At 60.0% G+C, this 17,875-nt stretch overlaps 1 protein-coding gene across 2 annotated transcripts; it reads left to right on the top strand.

Annotated features, from left to right (window-relative positions):
• Positions 1–494: 494 nt before the first annotated feature.
• On the top strand, positions 495–15,872 carry TUFT1 (tuftelin 1). 2 transcript variants are annotated; one of them, XM_029054753.1, is made up of 11 exons: positions 495–582; positions 4,787–4,891; positions 5,123–5,209; positions 5,598–5,672; positions 9,076–9,186; positions 10,114–10,242; positions 10,450–10,544; positions 13,202–13,307; positions 13,863–13,946; positions 14,283–14,389; positions 14,602–15,872. In XM_029054753.1, exons 1-11 carry the CDS (start codon positions 529–531, stop codon positions 14,663–14,665), a joined length of 1,017 nt encoding a protein of 338 aa, XP_028910586.1. In that variant the 5' UTR covers positions 495–528; the 3' UTR covers positions 14,666–15,872. The 2 variants fall into 2 exon arrangements, with proteins under 2 accessions (XP_028910586.1, XP_028910585.1); XM_029054752.1 differs by having other exon boundaries at positions 5,580–5,672.
• Positions 15,873–17,875: the final 2,003 nt, after the last annotated feature.

Genomic DNA, 17,875 nt, shown 5'->3' with positions numbered 1-17,875 from the left:
CCCAGTGGGTGGTCCCCTGCCCAGAGCCCCGGCTTCGGGGCCGAGCCCCCGTGCGGCCCGCTTTCCCTCTGGGACCGGAAGGGGCGAGCGTGTGGACAGCCGGGTCGAATCCCGGCGGGCTGCCTGGAGGAGGACGAGGTGGGGGGGGGGGGGCGGTGGGAAGTTGGAGTCCGGCCAACGGCGGGGCCCGGCCTCTCCTTTTAAGGAGGCTCGACCCTCCTGTCCGCCGCTTCGGGCGAAGAGGCCCCACCCGGGGCGGAGCTGACGGCGGGGCGGGGTCTCCGCGGCCCGGCAGGGGGCGCCCCCCCGCCCCCCGAGGGGTCCGAGGGGTCAGGGGGCCCCGCCCCTTATGTAAATAAGAACTCAGTCCTCACTTTCCATTGGTGGAAGCGCGCGGCGAGGGGGCGTGTCCCTCCCCCGCCCCGCCCTCCGCGGTTAGAAAGAGGGGCGCGGGCGGCGGGCGCGCCTGCTCGGTCGGGGCGCGGGGTGCGAGGCGCGGGCTGCGGGGCGCGGGCGGCGGGGCCGGAGATGAACGGAGCCCACGGCTGGGTCGCCCCGGTGGATGCGCAGCCCCACAGCGCGGTAAGGAGGCGCGTTGTTCGAAGGGAGGGGAGGGGGAAGAGGGCGGGCAGGGGGTCCCTCGGCTCTACCGCCCCCCCCCTCCGGACCTCGTCTCTCTCCTCTCCCCCCGATGTACCGCTTGCCCTCTTGTCCCCCCTTCTCGCTCCGCCCCCCCCCCCCCAGCTTTCGTCGGGACCCCCCCTGTGCTGCAGGCCCGAAAGGGGCGGGGAGGGGTTGAGATGTTTTGGGGGGGTGGGTCCCCCGACCCCCGGTCTTTAAGTCTCTGGAGAGCGCCATCCTGTTGGGCGGGCAGAACTCGAACCCAGGACTCGAGTGGAGTTCAGCAGGGATCTGGGGGGGAGGGTCCCTTCGACGACCCCGGCCCGGTTTCTCCCTTCCAGCCTTAAAGGGGGCGAGAGAAAGGAGGCGGCGGCGGCCGAAGAAATCGGGCGGCGGGTGGAAAGAGGCGGATCCCGGGGGTGGGGGGGTCCTCGGAGACCGGGCCGGGCCCGGGCCCGGTCCGCTGCCCCGGAAGGGAGCCGGTCCGGTCCGGTCCGGTCCGGTCCGGGGAGGGCGGAGAGCCTCCTCGGACCAGTCGGGTTTGTAGGGCGACTCCAGGACGCCCCGAATTCCTCCGGCCTGAGGAGGCAGGAATTTACAGCCTCCACCTCCCCCCCTCCCCGAGCCCCGCCAGCTCCGGCCCCGGGCCCGCCCTCACCCCCCACCGTCAGGAAATTGTATTTACTGAGCGCCTGCCGGGGGCCGGGAACCGTACTGAGCACCTGGGAGAGCTCAGGGGACTTCGCTCCAACCCCCCACCACACGCACCACCCACCCACGAAACTCCAGCGCTTAGTACACCGCCTGCCACGTAGTAAGCGCTTAACGGATAGCGTCATTATTAAACAGCCCGGCGAAGCCCCCCTTCCCCATCTCCCCCGCACCCGCAAACCGAGGGGGCCCCAGGCAGACGGGTGAAGCCCCCCACCCCTGCACCCACCTGCCACCGCCCCCGGGGACCCTTCCTCCCGCCGAGGGGAGGAATCCGTCGACGGATTCGAGGGCTCAGGGCACTGTACCGAGCGCTTGGGAGAGGACGCTGCAGCAGACGCGCTCCCTGCCCCCGCCCGGCTGACCGTCGAGGGGGAAATCTGAGCTGGAGGACCGGAGGCCTGAGTCTCCCCGAGCGGGTAAACCGAGTCAAGGCCGGGCAGGCGAGTCTGGGATCCGTGCCCGCCCTCCGCCGCCAGCTGGAGGACGTGGCGTCGGTCCATCTGCCCGTCTGCTGCCCGTCCGGCCGGCCGGCCCACCTTCCTCCCCCGCCCAAAGGCAGAGTCGGGGGAGGCCAGCCGTGGGAATGGAAACCCAGCTGGGTGGCTCTGTTTATCTCCTTCTCCTCCTCCAACCTCCCCCCCGCCTCACAGACATACACACACACACACAGGCACACACACATACGCCCCACACCCCGACCTGGGCTGAGTCACTGGCCAAAGATTTGTTTGAACACGGGTCTGTGGGGTGCCGGGAAGGGAGGGGGGGGCCTTGTGCAGGAATGTCTTTTGCACCCCCGCGCCCCGGCCTTGCTCAGGATGGACCTGAGGGAGGAGGGGAAGGCGGGGAGGGGGGCGCAGTCAGGCACCTGCAACTCCCCCTCCTCTACCAGCTGCTCTGATAATCCCCAAACCGCGGCCTAAACTCCCCCCGCTCCTTCTCCCCGGCTGACCCCCTCCCCTCGAGCCTGCCCCACGATGACCCTCGGGAAAACAGAAAATGGAGTCGGAGGAAGAGTCAGTCTGTGGGTATCCCCCGGGCCGGGGGATGGGGGGCCGCCGGGACCGTCCCGGGGGGCAGGGGGCTGGGGCAGAGCTGGGTGAGAAGAATAATGATGGTATTTGTTAAGCGCTTACTATGTGCCGAGCACTGTTCTAAGCACCCCTAGGTTGGGGGGAGCCCCTGGGGCCTTGCCCGCCGGTTCCGGGAATGCCCCCTCCCCGTCCACTCCTCCCTTCTCCAGGCTAACTTTAATTGGCACACAGACAGTCGCACACACCTGCTCCCCAGCTCCCGCGGGGACTCCGGGGCACGGGAGGCATCCTGGCCTCCCTCCCCCACCCCCCACAGTCTTCCTTGCTTCTCGGGTCTGTGGGAAAAGGGGCGCGCCCCTCCCCACCCTTCCCCGGGGAGGACCGTCCAGGTTGGGGTGCCCCTCGGCACATGCCCCGGCGAGTTCACTATCTGGGCGATCTGGGGCCCCAGAGCCGGCCGGCCCTGCCCCGCCGCCCAGGAGGCCGTGGCAACCCTAGGGAAACAGAAGGGGGAGGGGGAGGAAGAATCTAGGGGTAATCCCCGTGCCGGGGGATGGTGGGGGCCGGGCCCCCCAGGGTGCGGCCCACAGAGCGTCCCGCGAGACAGAGACGGGGGAGATGGAGAAGGAAACGTTGGCGAGAGAGGCCCAGTCTCCCCGGTGACCGCTCACTGGATCTGGGGGATACGTTTACCGGGCGGGGGGCGCTGGCTAAACCTCCCCAGAAGGGGATGGGGCAGCTGAGGGCAGCCGGGCTCTGCCCCAGAAGAGAGGCTGAGCGTCTGGAGTTCTCCCGAGCTTGCTCGTCCCCTCTTTAGACTGGAAGCTTGTTGCGGGCAGGGAATATGTCTGTTTATTGTTGTATAGTACTCTCCCAAGCGCTTAGTACAGTGCTCTGCACACAGTAAATGCCCAATAAATACGATTGGCTGGCTGACTTTTCCCCCTGGTGGGAGTGTCTGGTCTGGACGCACGTTTTTGGCGGACCCCATCCCCTCACCCAGCATCAGGGAGCCCTCTCCTCCCCCTCATTGACACCCTCCACCCCATTAGATCAGAAGGACTTTTTGGGGGGGGGGGGCGTTGAGCCAGTCAATCAACCAGTGCTATTTAATGAGCCCCCTTTTTTTTAATGGAATTGGTTAAGCGCTTACTACGTTCCAGACACTATTCTAAGTGCTGGGGGAGATACAAGCTAAGTGAATCGGACACAGTCCCTGTCCCGCATGGGGCTCAAAGTCTTAATCCCCGTTTTACGAATGAGGTAACTGAGGCACAGAGAAGTCAAGCGGCTTGCCCAAGGTCACCGAGCGGACAAGTGGCAGAGCCGGGATTGGAACCCAGGTCCTCTGGACTCCCAGGCCTGGGTTCTTTTCACTCGGCCATGCTGCTTCTCAGAGCACCGAACTCCCCTCGAGGAGCTTCCAGTCTACTGGGGGGCCGGGGGTCTGCCGGGAGCGGAGGGGGTGGTGGCGTGGAGATCTCTGCCCTCCGTGTCTCGGAGGAGGGATTTCTCAGCCTGGCACCGCCGCAGGGTCTCGTCGGGGCTGAGGGTGGCGGGTGAGACGCGTGAGAGGAGCCCCAGATTGGACGGCGGAAAGTACCGTGTCCTGGCCTCTTCCGGCTCGCTCTCGAGTCGCGCCTCCTTGCTGACCAGCTCGTTGTGGCCCAGGAATGTGTCTGTTATACTGTAATAATGATGGTGTTTGTTAAGCGTTTACTATGTGCCAGGCACTGTACTAAGCACTGAGGTGGACCCAAGCAAATCAGGTTGGACACAGCCCTCGTCCCACGTGGGGCTCCCAGTCTCAATCCCCATTTTCCAGATGAGGGAACTGAGCCCCAGACAAGTGAAGTGACTTGCCCAAGGTCACACAGCAGACAAGTGGCGGATCTGGGATTAGAACCCATGACCTCCTGGCTCCCAAGCGGGTGCTCTGTCCACTAAGCCATGCTGCTTCTAGTCCTCTCTCCCTGGCGCTCAGTACAGTGCTCCACACGCAGTAAGCGCTCAGTAAATAAGCTGACTGAGCCAGGACTGGCACCGGGGTGACCCCGGAGTCCAGACAGAGCCTGTGGTCCCTGCTGACCCAGCTCTGGCGGCATGGCGTAGTGGATAGACCCCCCCCCCCGAGGCCTGGGAGTCAGAAGGACCTGGATTCCAATCTCAGCTCCGCCCCTTGTCTGCTATGTGACCTTGGGCAAGTCATTTCACTTCTCTGGGCCTCACTTACCTCATCTGGAAAATGGAGATTAGGAGTGTGAGCCCCAGGTGGGACAGGGATTGGGTCTAACCCGATTTTCTTGGCTCCACCCCAGCGTTTAGTACAGTATGCGCTTAAGAAATACCTTAATTATTATTATTATTCCTTACTGACCCCCTCCCGTGACCCCCTCTCGCCCCCCGTCCTTCCCCAGCTGTCCGAGTGGTCCAGTGCCATGGTTTCCGGCCGGCTGGGGGGCGGCCACGCTCTGGCCTCGGAGCGCGTCCAGTCCAACGATGGACATGAGGAGATCATCAAGGCAAGAGTCGTCCGGGGGCCGGACACTGGGCGGGAGTGGGGGGACGGGCGAGATGCGGTCCCTACCCTTCGGGGCTGCCCGGGAGACACACACACAGATACACGTACGCACACACAGTCTGGTGGGATGTGTGGGCTGTGGATGGAAGGGTGGAGTGGGGGGCTGGTTCCCCTCTGACAGGTTTCGGGTGGTCCTTTCCCATCTCCCCGCCGCCCCCTCCCCCGCCTGCAGGTGTACCTCAAGGGCAAGGTTAGAGAAAAGTTGGTCCACGAGAAGAATATCGATCAGCTGAAGAGCGAGGTCCAGTACATCCAGGAGGTATGACACCCCCCCCCCAACGCCCCCCAGAATTAGGTCCAGTACATCCCAGGAGGTGCGGCTCCCTCCTCCCAGCCCATCCGCCCAGAGTGAGGTCCAGTACACCCAGGAGGTACCCCCACCCCCCGGAGCGACGTCCAGTACGTTCAGGAAGTGTGACACCCATCCCCCCAGGCCGACACCTCAGCCCACCTCCCCGGAGTGAGGTCCGCTACATCCGGGAGGTACGAACGCCCCCTCTCAGCCCACGTCCCCCAGAATGAGGTCCAGTACATCCAGGAAGTACAATACTCCCCCCCTGCCCCACCCCTTTCCCTCCAGTGAGGTCCAGTACATCCAGTGACACCCCCCTCCCCCCCCCACCTCTCAGCGAATCCCTCTCCCCCAGGCCAGGAGCTGCCTGCAGAAGCTGCGTGAGGACATAAGCAGCAAGCTGGAGGAAAGCCCCAGTGAGTGTACACAGGTATCAGCGGGGCCCCGGGGGGTGGGAAACCGTGGGGGCCGGGTGGTCCCGAGGGTCAGAGACACCACCCAGCGTCCACCCGGAACCGGGAGGAGAGCGGTCGGTGGACCGGAAAGCCCGAGCAAGAGCCGGTGGGCCCCCGTGGCCAGAATAATAATTAAAATAATAATAATAGTAGCACTTACTATGTGCCAGGTGCCGTTCCAAGCTCTGGGGGAGATACAAGATAATTAGGTTGGACATAGTCCCGGTCCCACACGGGGCTCACGGTCTCGATCCCCGTTTTGCAGACGAGGGAACTGAGGCACGAATAAGGGAAGTGACTTGCCCAAGGTCACGCAGCAGACAGATGGCGGAGCCAGGATTAGAACTCAGGATTAGAAGTCAGGTTCTAGCCACTAGGCCACGCTGCAGAAAGCATCTCCAGGGGGGCATGGGATGTAGGTGGATCGGGTAGGGTCCGGCAGTCCCCCCGAGGGCGAGGCGGCGCCCCACGACGACCTAACGCCATCCGGTTTGCCCCTCTGCAAAGCGGGCCGGAGACGGGGGAAGTGGATGCGCCCAGAGAGGTTGCGGGAGGGTCCCAAGGTCACACAGCACGTGGGAGCCAGAAGCAACCGAGGTCTCCCCCGTGGCTGGCGGCCGGTGCGGGCACCCTGGTATGGAGGCGGGGTGGGAGGAGGGGAGGGGGAAGACCTGGTCCGATCTGATCCCGAATCTCAGCCGGGATCTCCCTGGTCCTGCGGCTTCGGGTGGCGGGGAAGAGGTGGGGATGGACTCTGGGCGGTTAACTCATCCCATCCCACGGAGAATGCCACCCTGGGGGTCCTCGCCTGCCAGCCCCCCGACCCTGTCCGCTTTAACCCCGGAGGGCAAGGAGCCTCGAAATGAAGCAGCTGCTATGCAGGGCACTGTGCTGGATGCCGACTGTGTGCAGGGCACTGGGTTGGGTGCTGACCGTGTGTAGTGCACTGTGCTGAGACACAGCTATGTGCGGGGTGCTGTGCCAGGTGCTGACAGTGGGCAGGGCATTGTGTTGGGTGCCAGTTGTGTGCAGAGCACTGTGCTGGGCGCCGACTTTGTGCAGGGTGCCGACCCCGTGCAGGGCATTGTGCTAGACACCGGCCATGTGCAGGGTGCCATGCTGGGTGCCAACTGTGTGCAGGGCGCCGACCACGTGCAGGGCACCGTGCCAGCCTCCGACCTTGTTCATGAGGCTGTGCCAGGCGTCAGCCGTATGTGGGGCACCGCGCCAGGCGCCAACTGTCTGCAGGTCACTGTGCCGGGCGCTGACCATGTACAGGGCACTGTGCAGTGTGCTGACCATGTACAGGGGGCTTTTCCAGTGCCAGCTGTGTGCAGAGCACTGTGCCGGGTGCTGATCACGTGCAGGGCACCGTGTTGGGTGCTGATCGCGTTTGGGGGCTGTGCCAGGCGCTGACCATGTGCAGGGTACTGTGCTGGGTGGCGACCATGTGTAGAATGCTGTGCCGGGCGCTGACATATGCAGAGCAAGGTGCCAGCCACCAACTGTGTGCAGGGCACTGTGCCAGGTGCCGACCGTGTGCAGGGCACTGTGCCAGGTGCCGACCGTATGCAGGGCACCGTGCTGGGTGACTCTCGTGTGCTGGGTGCTGTGCCAGGGCGCCAACCGTGGGCGAGGTGCCAGGCTGGCTGCTGGGGGCGGGAAGGGGTGAGAAGGGTGACCCTGCCCTCAAGGGGTTGCAATGTAGAGCGGGCAGCCCAAAGCTGTGCCCAAAGCTGTGCCCCAGCCCTGTCGCCCGGCTAACGGGGAGGGACTCGGAGGAAATAAAATCCAAACGAGACTGTTGGGGGCGGCCGCCGGCTGCCAGCGTGAGGGGGCTGAACGGGCGGGTCGGCAGACAGCTTGGCCTAGTGGAAAGAGCACGGGCGTGGGCGTCAGAGGGCACGAGTTCCAATCCCGGCTCCGCCACGTGTCTGTTGTGTGACCTTGGATGAGTCACTTCACTTCTCTGGGCCTCACTTCTCTCTTCTATAAAATGGGGATTAAGTCTGTAAGCCCCACATGGGACAGGAACTGTGTCCAACTCAATTATCTCATATCTAGCCTAATGCTTAGAACAGTGCTTGGCACATTTAAGCGCTTAACAAATAAAACATTATTATTATTATTATCATTACCCCAGGACAAATAGGAGGGTCGGGAGAAGCTGGGGTGGGAAAGGAGCTTCTGGGGGGACCTAGATAAGGATGGGGGGGGTGAGGGCTGGAGCACAGAGAGCCCTGAGCAAGGGCTGAGTTGGGGCGGCTGTCAGACAGTCGTATTTATTGAGCGCTTACTGAATGCAGAGCACTGTACTGAGCACTTGGGAGAGGACAATACTACAGACACATTCATTCATTCATTCAATAGTATTTATTGAGCGCTTACTATGTGCAGAGCACTGTACTAAGCGCTTGGAATGAACAAGTCGGCAACAGATAGAGACAGTTCCTGCCGTTTGACGGGCTTACGGTCTAATCGGGGGAGACGGACAGACGAGAACGATGGCGATAAATAGAGTCGAGGGGAAGAACATCTCGTAAAAACAATGGCAACTAAATAGAATCGAGGCGATGTACATTTCATTAACAAAATAAATAGGGTAACGGAAATATATACAGTTGAGCGGACGAGTACAGTGCTGTGGGGATGGGAAGGGAGAGGGGGAGGAGCAGAGGGAAAGGGGGAAAAGAGGGTTTAGCTGCGGAGAGGTGAAGGGGGGGTGGTAGAGGGAGTAGAGGGAGAAGAGGAGCTCAGTCTGGGAAGGCCTCTTGGAGGAGGTGAGTTTTAAGTAGGGTTTTGAAGAGGGGAAGAGAATCAGTTTGGCGCAGGTGAGGAGGGAGGGCGTTCCGGGACCGCGGGAGGACGGGGCCCGGGGGTCGACGGCGGGTTAGGCGAGACCGAGGGACGGCGAGGAGGTGGGCGGCGGAGGAGCGGAGCGTGCGGGGTGGGCGGTAGAAAGAGAGAAGGGAGGAGAGGTAGGAAGGGGCAAGGTGATGGAGAGCCTTGAAGCCTAGAGTGTCTGGGGGGCGATTCTCCATTGTCTGCCCTGGGTTTATGTGGGTTGTCGGGTGGGGGTCCACGTGGGGGTTTGTGGATAGAGCACAGGCCTGGGAGTCGGAAGGTCATGGGTTCTAATCCTGGCTCTGCCACTTGGGCAGGTCGCTTCACTTATCTGGACCTCAGTTCCCTCATCTGTAAAATGAGGATGGAGACTGTGAGACCCATGTGGGACGGGGACTGTGTCCAACTCCATTTGGTTGCATCCACCCCGGCGTTTAGTACAGTTCCTGGCACGTAGTAGTTGCTTAACAAATACCATCATTATTATTATCGTTATTATTCCCTTCCTCTCTCCCGACCCCTCCCCTGCGGCAGGTGGAGGACCTGGGGGAAGACACAGAGACCCTCCGGATGGCGGCCAGAACGTTACTCGCTCAGCTGGAGGAGGCGGAACGGAGGCATCAGGCTGACAGGCTGACGTTTGAGGTCGGGGCTGGGTGGGGTGGATGGGGCAGGGCGGGGCCCGGGCCTGGAATTCAGAAGGACCTGGGTTCTAATCCCGGATCCTCCACTTGCCTGCTGTGTGATGTTGGGCAAGTCACTTCACTTCTCTGTGCTTCAGTGACCTCATCTGTAAAATGGGGATGAAGACTGTGAGCTTCCATGAAGGACAGGGACTGTGTCCAACCTTATGACCTTGTATCTACCCCTGCTCTTAGAATAATAATAATAATAATAATAATAATAATAATGATATTTGTTAAATGCTTACTATGTGCCAAGCACTGTTCTAAGCGCTGGGGTAGATACAAGGTTATCAGGTTGTCCCACGCGGGGCTCACAGTCTTCATCCCCATTTGACAGATGAGGTAACTGAGCCACAGAGAAGTTAAGCGCTTAGCAAATACTTTATTATAATTATTATTATTATCACTCATACTGTGCTGGCTGGGGAGAGGGAGACACATGGGGAACACCCCCCCCCCACCAACTCCACCATACACACACACTCCACTCCCCATCCCCAGGGACCCGTGGAGGCCAGGGTTTGCCCGGAGGGTTTGAGAGGTGAGTGCTGAGACTGAGGACAGAGCTGAGGGTTAGGATTGTGCTAAGCGCTTAGTACAGTGCTCTGCACACAGTAAGCGCTCCATAAATACGATCGACTGGATGAGCGGTCCAGCCGGGGGCGGACAGGCAGAGCCGAGGGGTCCATCCGGCCCCCGCCGGAAGACCGGGACGTTAACTTGAATCCAGCGCTTGGCTTGGGCCTCCCCACTCCCCCAGGGAGCCTGGCAGGGTCTCCTCTGCCCCTTCCCCTCCACGCCTTAGAGCTCTTGGACCCGCTCCCCTTGGGGTCCCCCGTCCCCTCCAGGTCATGACCCCAGCCCCTGCTCCTCATATCACCCCCAGGCCACGCTGAGCCGCTACCAGCGGGAGGCAGAGGAAGGCGCGGCGGCGCTGCACAGGGCCCAGGACGGCAGCGAGGGGTGCCACCTGGAGATCCGCGGGCTCAGGCAGCGCCTGGCGGAGATGGAGGAGGTACGAGGTACCGGCCATCGGGCCACCGAGCGGAAGCCGGGAGCTGGGCTGGGGCAACAAGGGGTTGGAGGGGAAACCGGGGTACAGAAGGGGGAGCCAGGGCTGGGGAGGGCCTGAGTGAGGAATGGGGGGGATTACTCCCTGAGACTGATCCCCTGCCTGCTCTCTCCCCCGACCCCTCCCGCCACCTCCCCGCCCCTTGTCTAGGAGCGGCAGCGCCTCATGGCAAAAGTGCAGGAGGGCGAGCAGGCCCTGGAAGAGCTGCGTGGCCACAGCGTCCAGAACCGGGCCGAGCTGGAAAGGTGACGATCGATCCGTCAGTCGCGGGCACTTACTGAGCGCCGACCACGGCACTAAGCCCTCCGCAGAGCACGAATGCACTACTAGAGCTGGTAGACGACGGTCCCTGCCCCGCAAGGAGCTTCCGGCTCAGCGGGGGAAGAGGACGCTACAAGAAATGATGGGTCCGGGGGCTTAGGCGGGCAGAAGGGCGTGGAGCAGCTGGGGCCATGGGGCGGAGGGGTGAGCGTCTAAGGGCTGAGGTGATAGAAAGGGCTGACCGGGTAGGTGTGGGGAGAACGGAGGAGCGGTTGGCAAAGGGTGTTGGAGAGACAAGAGGGCGGGAGAGCCGCGCTCTACCTGAGGAGAAGGGGTAGGGAGGGAGGACGAGGTCGACTGTGGGAGGGAGGAGAAGGGCCACCCCAGGTGGTGGGTGGCAGCGGGGAAGGGGTGCGCCCCCTCCCCACCCCCTGCTGCTGCCTCAGGACGTGAGTCATGTCAATTCAGGGTGGGGCCCTCACAGGAAGAAGGCCAGGGAGAGGGTCACGGGGCCCGCACCGTGCTTGCCCGGCCTGCCAGTTCTTCCTCCCTACTTCCAGCTTCCTCCTCTCTCCCCCCCTTCCCCTCTTTTCCCCCTCCTCCCCGTTCTCTCCCCTTCATTCCCCCTCCCTCTCGTTCCCTTCTCTCCCCCCCTTTCCCTTCTCCCCCCTTTTCCCCTTCTCCCCCATCACTCCTCTCCTCTCTTCCCGCTTCTCTTCCCCACATCTCCCCCGCTCTCTCACCCCTCTACCCCACCCTCTTCTCCCCCTCCCACACACTCATTTTACTGGGTGGAGAAGGGACAGTGGAGACAGTCCCCGCCAATCTCTCTCTCTATCTCTCTCTGTCTCTCTCACTCTCCCTCTCTCACACACCCACACCCTCAGCCGAATGAGGGAGGTGGAGATAAAGTTCCTGCCATTGGGAGACCGTCTGTCAATCAATGGTATTTGTCTAGCGCATATTCTGTGTAGAGCATCGTACTAAGCCCCGGGGAGAGTACGATATAACAGATACATTTCCGCCCATAATGAGCTTACAGTCTAGGCGGAGAGACAGACAACATAAAAAAGGGTTTATCACATATAAAGATATGTACATAAGTGCCCCGGGGCTGGGGCAAATATCAAATGCCCAAAGGTCACAGGTCCAAGTACGTAGGTGACGAGGTGAAGCAGAAGGGAGAGTGAGCCAGGGAAAAGAGGGCTTATCGGGGAAGGCCTCCTGGAGGAGGTGTGACCTTCGTAATTGCTTTGAAGATGGAGAGAGTGGTGTCCCGGTGTCTATGGAAGGGGAGGAAGTTCCAGGCTAGAGGCAGGATGTGGAAAAGGGGTTGGTGGCGAGGTAGATGAGATCAGGGCAGAGTGAGGAAGCTGGAGCTAGAGGAGAGAAGTGGGTGGGCTGGGCTGGACTAGGAGATCGGTGAGGCAGGAGGGGGTGAGATGACTGAATGATTTAAAGCTGACGGTAAAAGGAGTTTCTGTTTGATGCGGAGGTGGATGGGCAACCACTGGACGTTCTTGAGGAGTGGGGAGACATGGACTGAATATTTCTGTTGAAAAGCGATCTGTGTAGAAAAATCATCTCTCTTTCACACACACACAAACTCACACACACTCGTGGGTGTGAGATGGACAGAGAGAGGTGGAGATACAATCCCTGTTATGGGGGCTGCCAGTCTGTGGGGAGACAGGACACGCACACATACACACAGACTATCTCTGTCTGTCTCTCTCTCCCGGACACGTGGAGAGAGACAGGAAGGAGACACGACCATTGGCTTTAAAGCTCTCAATCCCCTTGCCCCCTCCTACCTCACGTCATTACCCTTCTACTTCAACCCAGCCCCCACACTCCACTCCTCTAATTCCAACCTACTGCCTGTACTTCGATATCATTTAGCTCACCTCCGACCTCTCGCCTACGTGCTGTTTCTGGCCTGGAATGCCCTCCCACTTCACATCCAACAGACGATTACGCTCCCCCAGTTCAGAGCCTTATTGAAGGCCCATCTCCCCCAAGGGGGCTTCCCTGACTAAGCCCTCCTTTCCTCTTCTCCCCCTCCCTTCTCCGTCGCCCCGACTTTCTCCCTTTATTCATCCCTCGTCCCAGCCCTACATCACTTATGTCCGTATCTGTCATTTATTCCTATTAATGTCTTTCTCCCCCGCTAGACGGTAAGCTCGTTGTGGGCAGGGAATGTGAAGGTTTAGTGTTCTTCTGTACTCTCCCAAGCGCTCAGTACAGTGCTCTGCACACAGTGAGCGCTCAATTCAATCATTCGGCCGTATTCATCGAGCACTTACTGTGTGCAAAGCACTGTACTAAGCACTGGGGAGAGTACAATATAGCAACAAACACACATTCCCTGACCACAGCGAGCTCAGTAAATTCAATCGCATGAATGAATGAATGAGTCTTCAGGGGGCTGCCAGTCTCACAAGCATACACACATACTCACCCATTCTGTGTCGGGGAGGACCCGGGGGAGAAGACCAGGCCCCTGCCCGTCGGGTGAGGGGAGGGCAGCAGCCTGTGTGGTCCGTGTCTCCGTGGGACGGCGGGGGCGGGCGGGTTCTGTGGGCGGCGCAGGAGACCGCTTGTCCTCTCTCCAAGCCCTGAACGTGGACCGTGTCCCCAGGGCGACCACACTGGAGCAGGAGGTGTCCGGCCTTCGGGAGAAGATCCACCACCTGGACGACATGCTGAAGAGCCAGCAGCGCAAAGTCCGCCAGATGATCGAGCAGGTAGCCCCGGGGCGGGGGCGGAAAAATTCAGACGGGGCTCTGGGTGAGCTGCGGACCTCAGTTTTCCGCGCCTTATCCCCTACCGGGCCGTGGGTAATGGAGAGCGGGCGGTGTTTCGGTTGGGGAATGGGGTCCGGAGCCCCAGGCCGACCGGCGGGACCCCACTCATGGCTGCTTGAGGGAAACGGAACGGGATGGGAGAGGGTGGGCCGTGGGAGGTGGAGAGTCAGGAAGGCCCCAGGCCAGATCCCTAGGAGGATCTGTGATGATCTCCTCTTTTCCCTTCTACTCCCCTCCTCTCTTCTTCTCTCCTCTTCTTCTCCCCTCCCCGTTTAATCTCCACTCCCTTCTTCTTCCCTCCTCTCTTCTTCCCCCCTTCTTCCTCCTCTTTCTCCCCTCCCTTCCCCTCTTCCCCTTCCCTTCTTCCCCTTCCTTTCCCCTCTTCTTCTCCCCCTCCTCTTCTCTCCCTTCCCCTGCCCTCCTTCTCCCTTCCCCTCCCCTCTCCCGCTTCCCTCCCCTGCCCTCCATTCTTCTCCCCTCCCCTCCCTACGGCAGCTCCAGAACTCTAAAGCCGTGATTCAGACGCGGGACGCCACCATCCAGGAGCTGAAGGAGAAAGTGGCATACCTGGAAGCGGAGGTACGGGGAGGAGCCGGGATTAGGAGTCAGAAGGTCATGGGTTCCGATCCCAGCTCTGCCACTTGTCTGCTGTGTGACTCTGGGCAAGTCGCTTCACTTCTCCAGGCCTCAGTTACCTCACTTGGAAAATGGGGGTTGAGACTGTGAGCCCCATGTGGGATAGGGACTGCATCCAACCCAGTTTGCTTGTATCCACTCCAGTGCTTAGTCCAGTGCCTGGCACACAATAAGTGTTATTTGGAACGGCCCTTTGGGGAGGGGCTCCAGGATGGGGTCTGGGTGGGATGGAAGGGGGCTGGTTCCAGCATGTGACGGGCAGGGGGGTATCTGCCTCAGAACCTGGAGATGTATGAGCGGCTGGAGCACCTGATTGAGAAGCAAGCGGGCACCACCACCGGCTCCTTCAGCATGCAGACTCGGGCCAAGATCGGGCACCCGAGCAGGTGAGGAGGTGGTCCCGTGGGGGCCGGGGGGAGGGTCCTGAATGCCGGCCGGGGTCAGGCAGGACGTGGGGATCTGGTCGCCATCCTCAGTGGGAGACTCCCATCCCGGAAGAGACCCTGAACTCAGTTCTCCACCCTCACCGAAGAGCAGAGAGGGAAATAAAGTCGTCACCCTAAATGTTCTCTCCCCCAAACCCCCCTTTCCTTTTCAGCATCCGAATAGCCAAGCCCCCCGGCCCGAAGCCCCTCCCCCTGATTCGCGTGGTGGAGACTTGAGGGCCACCGGGACCCCGACACTAGGATTACTCAGCGTTGACTCTTGACCTGCGGCTGCCCACCCCCCCGCCCGCCTGCCCCTTCCCGCCCCGCTCTTCTGGACGGACAGTGGGAGGCGAGACCGCCACTCATCGCCCCAGGGGCCCAGACCCCTCCCTCTCTCCCCCTTTCCCGCCGGGCACCCCGCTGGCCGACGGCAGTGCGGGGAGCGGTCCGGACCCCCCGCGCGCACACGGCCTCGGACCGGTGTCTTCTCCGCTGCCCCCCTCCTCCGGCCTCAGACAAAGCCGGGATTGAGATGACGGGGCACCGCCGACCGGGCTTACTTTGCTGCTACGTTATCCTGGGGAGGGGGCTCGAGGGGAGGGCCGGCCCCGACTCCAAGATGATGCGCCCACCCCTCCTTCCGGCCAGAGATCCGAAGTTCAGCTGTCCCCTAACAGATCGTGATTCTGGGGGTGGGGACCCCAGTCTGGTTTCTGAGGGTCCTTTCCCTCCCCCGACCCCCCCACACCCTTACCCCTGACTTTTCCCCCACTGCCCCAGCCCGGACCACCCACCACCCCGCGCGTCCTCCCCCTCCATCCCTGACTGTCCCCCAGTGACCCAGCATGGACCACCCTTATTCGGATGACGGCTGGGGGCGGTGGGTGGGCGTGGGAAGGGCAGATACAGCAGCCTGAATCCAAAGACCCACGAGTCCTGGCCTTGGACATTGGCCCGTGGGTGTTATCTGTCCATCTGCAAGTCTGTGTGGATTCCGTGTGTGTGCGAGTGTGTCTGCGTGTATATGTAGCTAAGGGTGGGTGTGGGGGTCCCACCCCCAAACCTCTTTTGGGGTTACCGTGCCTTCACACCTCCCCGTGCCCCCTCAACAACTGGAAACCTCTAGATTGTAAGCTCATTATGGGCAGGACACGTGTCTACCGTATCTGTTGTATTCTTCCAAGCGTTTAGTACAGCGCTCTGCACCCAATAAGTGCTCAATAAATACCAATCACCTTGGCACCCTCGCCTTGTGACCACCAGGAGGCACCCTCACGGACTGCTGCCGGGGATCGGGGCAGCTCAGTGCAGTGGGAGGGATTTAAGTTGGACTGAAAGAGCCAGACCCCATGAGGTGGGGCCAGGGCGGTAGGGGTTGTCAGAATCATTCCTAAATCCTGGAAACTGGAGAAAGGGTAAAGATAAACTGTTCGAATGTGTCGTTTTCTTGTTTTGGGGTTTTTTTTTAATGACATAGGTTAAGCGCTTACTATATGCCAGGCACTGTTCTAACCGCTGGGGTAGATACAAGCTAATCAGGTGGGACACAGTCCATATCCCACACGGGGCTCAGAGTTGTAGTTCCCATTTTACAGATGAGGTAACTGAGGCCCAGAGAAGCAAAATGGCTAGCCCAAGGTCACAGAGCTGGAACTAGAACCCAGGTCCTTCCGATTCCCAAACCCGGGCTCTAGCCACTAGGCCACGCTGCTTCTTTGTCGGTAGGAATAGATCACTACGTATCAAATATTCAATAGAATTTGGCGTGCACGTGTGGAAATTTGGAGACTGGGATCCAGTTCTACCATTTGGATGCTGTTTGACCTTGGGCCGGTCACCTGATTTCTCTGTGCCTCAGTTTCTTCATCGGCAAAATAGGGATTCAATACCTTTCTCCCTCCTGCTTAGCCTGCGAGCTTCGTGTGGGACCTGATGATCTTGTATCGACCCCAGCGCTTAGTTCAGTGCTTGGCATAAAGTAGGCACTCAACTAATCCCGCAACTGTTGTTATTATTAATATTATTGTTATTATTACTGGGAGCCAGGCGGCCTGGGTTCTGGTCCGAGCTCTGCTCCCAGCCTGCTATGTGATCTTGAGCAAGTCACCTAATCTCTCTGGGCCTCCATATCCTCTGTGACAGGAATTAGATTTCCTACACCCCCCCCCCCGCCCCCACCTTTAGATTGTGAACCCCAGGGGGTCAGGGACTTTGATCTGATTAACTTGTAGGTATCCCAGTGCGTGGGATGTAATATGCTCTTAATAAAATGGTGTCAAGAATAGTGTTCACATGGACACAATGTGCTGAAGGTGGCCGTTGGAATGCCGGAAATGAATTGGGGAAGGCTTCCTGGAAGGGGTGATGCTGGTTTCAGAAGAGCTTGGAAAATGGGGAGACCTGTGGTCTGGCAGATCTGGGGAGGGAGGGAGTTCCGGATGCAGGGGGACGGCATGAGCCGAGGGGGTGTCAGGACCAAGGGCTGGTGAGAAGGAGAGGAGAAATGTAGGTGAGAAACAAGTAGCTGTGGGAATGGGTGTCCCCCTTTACCACGCATTTATTTGCAGGGGACAGCTAGCCCGGAGGCTACATCTAGAGAGCCCCAGCTCTGCCGCCTGACATGCTGTGCGACCTGGGACAGACCCTTCAACCACTCTGGGCCTGAGTTTTCTCATCTGAATAATGGGGGTAAAATCCCGAGACCTCTCCCCTCGCACTGTGAGATCTAGGTTGACTAGGGACTTTGTCTGGACCTCGAGAAGCAGGGTGGCCTGGTGGAGAGAGAGCACGGCCCCGGGTATCAGAACACCTGGACTTTAATCCCGCCCCTGCCATTTGTCTGCTGGGTGACCTTGGGCAGTCACATAACTTTTCTGTGTCTCAAGTGGGTTGTAAATACCTCTTCTCCCTCCTACGTAGACTGTGAGCCCCATGTGAGACAGACACTGTGTCCAATTTGATCTGTATCTACCCCCGTGCTTAGTAAGGTGATTTTTGGTTTTTTTTCAATATGGTATTTGTTAAGCATTTACTATGTGCCAAGCACGGTACTAAGCTCTGGGGTAGATAGAAGCTAATCAGGTTGGACCCAATCCCTGTCCCACACAGGGCTCACAATCTTAATCCCCGTTTTACCGATGAGATAACAGGCACAGTGAAGTGACCTGCCCAAGGTCCCACAGTTGCAAGTGGAGGAGCCGGGACGAGAACTCAGATCCTTCTGACTCCCTGGCCCGTGTTCTATCCGTTCATCCTCGCTGCTTGGCGCACGGTAAGCACTTAAAAAATACGACAATTATATCATCGTATGCAGTAAGTGCTGAATTGAACCCAAGAATAACAGTAGGAGAAATAATGGGAGAAGGTTTTTTGCGGGGTAACACTCGGAAGGTGCAAAACCTCAAATGGGATGTTATAATAATTATGATAATTATGGTATTTATT

Source organism: Ornithorhynchus anatinus, chromosome X5 (assembly GCF_004115215.2).
Source record: "Ornithorhynchus anatinus isolate Pmale09 chromosome X5, mOrnAna1.pri.v4, whole genome shotgun sequence".
Taxonomy (NCBI): Eukaryota; Metazoa; Chordata; class Mammalia; order Monotremata; family Ornithorhynchidae; genus Ornithorhynchus; species Ornithorhynchus anatinus.
This window is presented reverse-complemented; position numbering and strand designations above follow the sequence as displayed.

Bases quoted from the DNA above. Each gene is read 5' to 3' on its own strand.
- TUFT1 (XM_029054752.1), top strand. From the start codon at position 529: ATGAACGGAGCCCACGGCTGGGTCGCCCCGGTGGATGCGCAGCCCCAC. The intron at 583-4,786 runs GTAAGGAGGCGC...GTCCTTCCCCAG, and splicing joins ATGCGCAGCCCCACAGCGCG to CTGTCCGAGTGGTCCAGTGC. The intron at 5,673-9,075 runs GTATCAGCGGGG...CCCCTGCGGCAG, and splicing joins GCCCCAGTGAGTGTACACAG to GTGGAGGACCTGGGGGAAGA.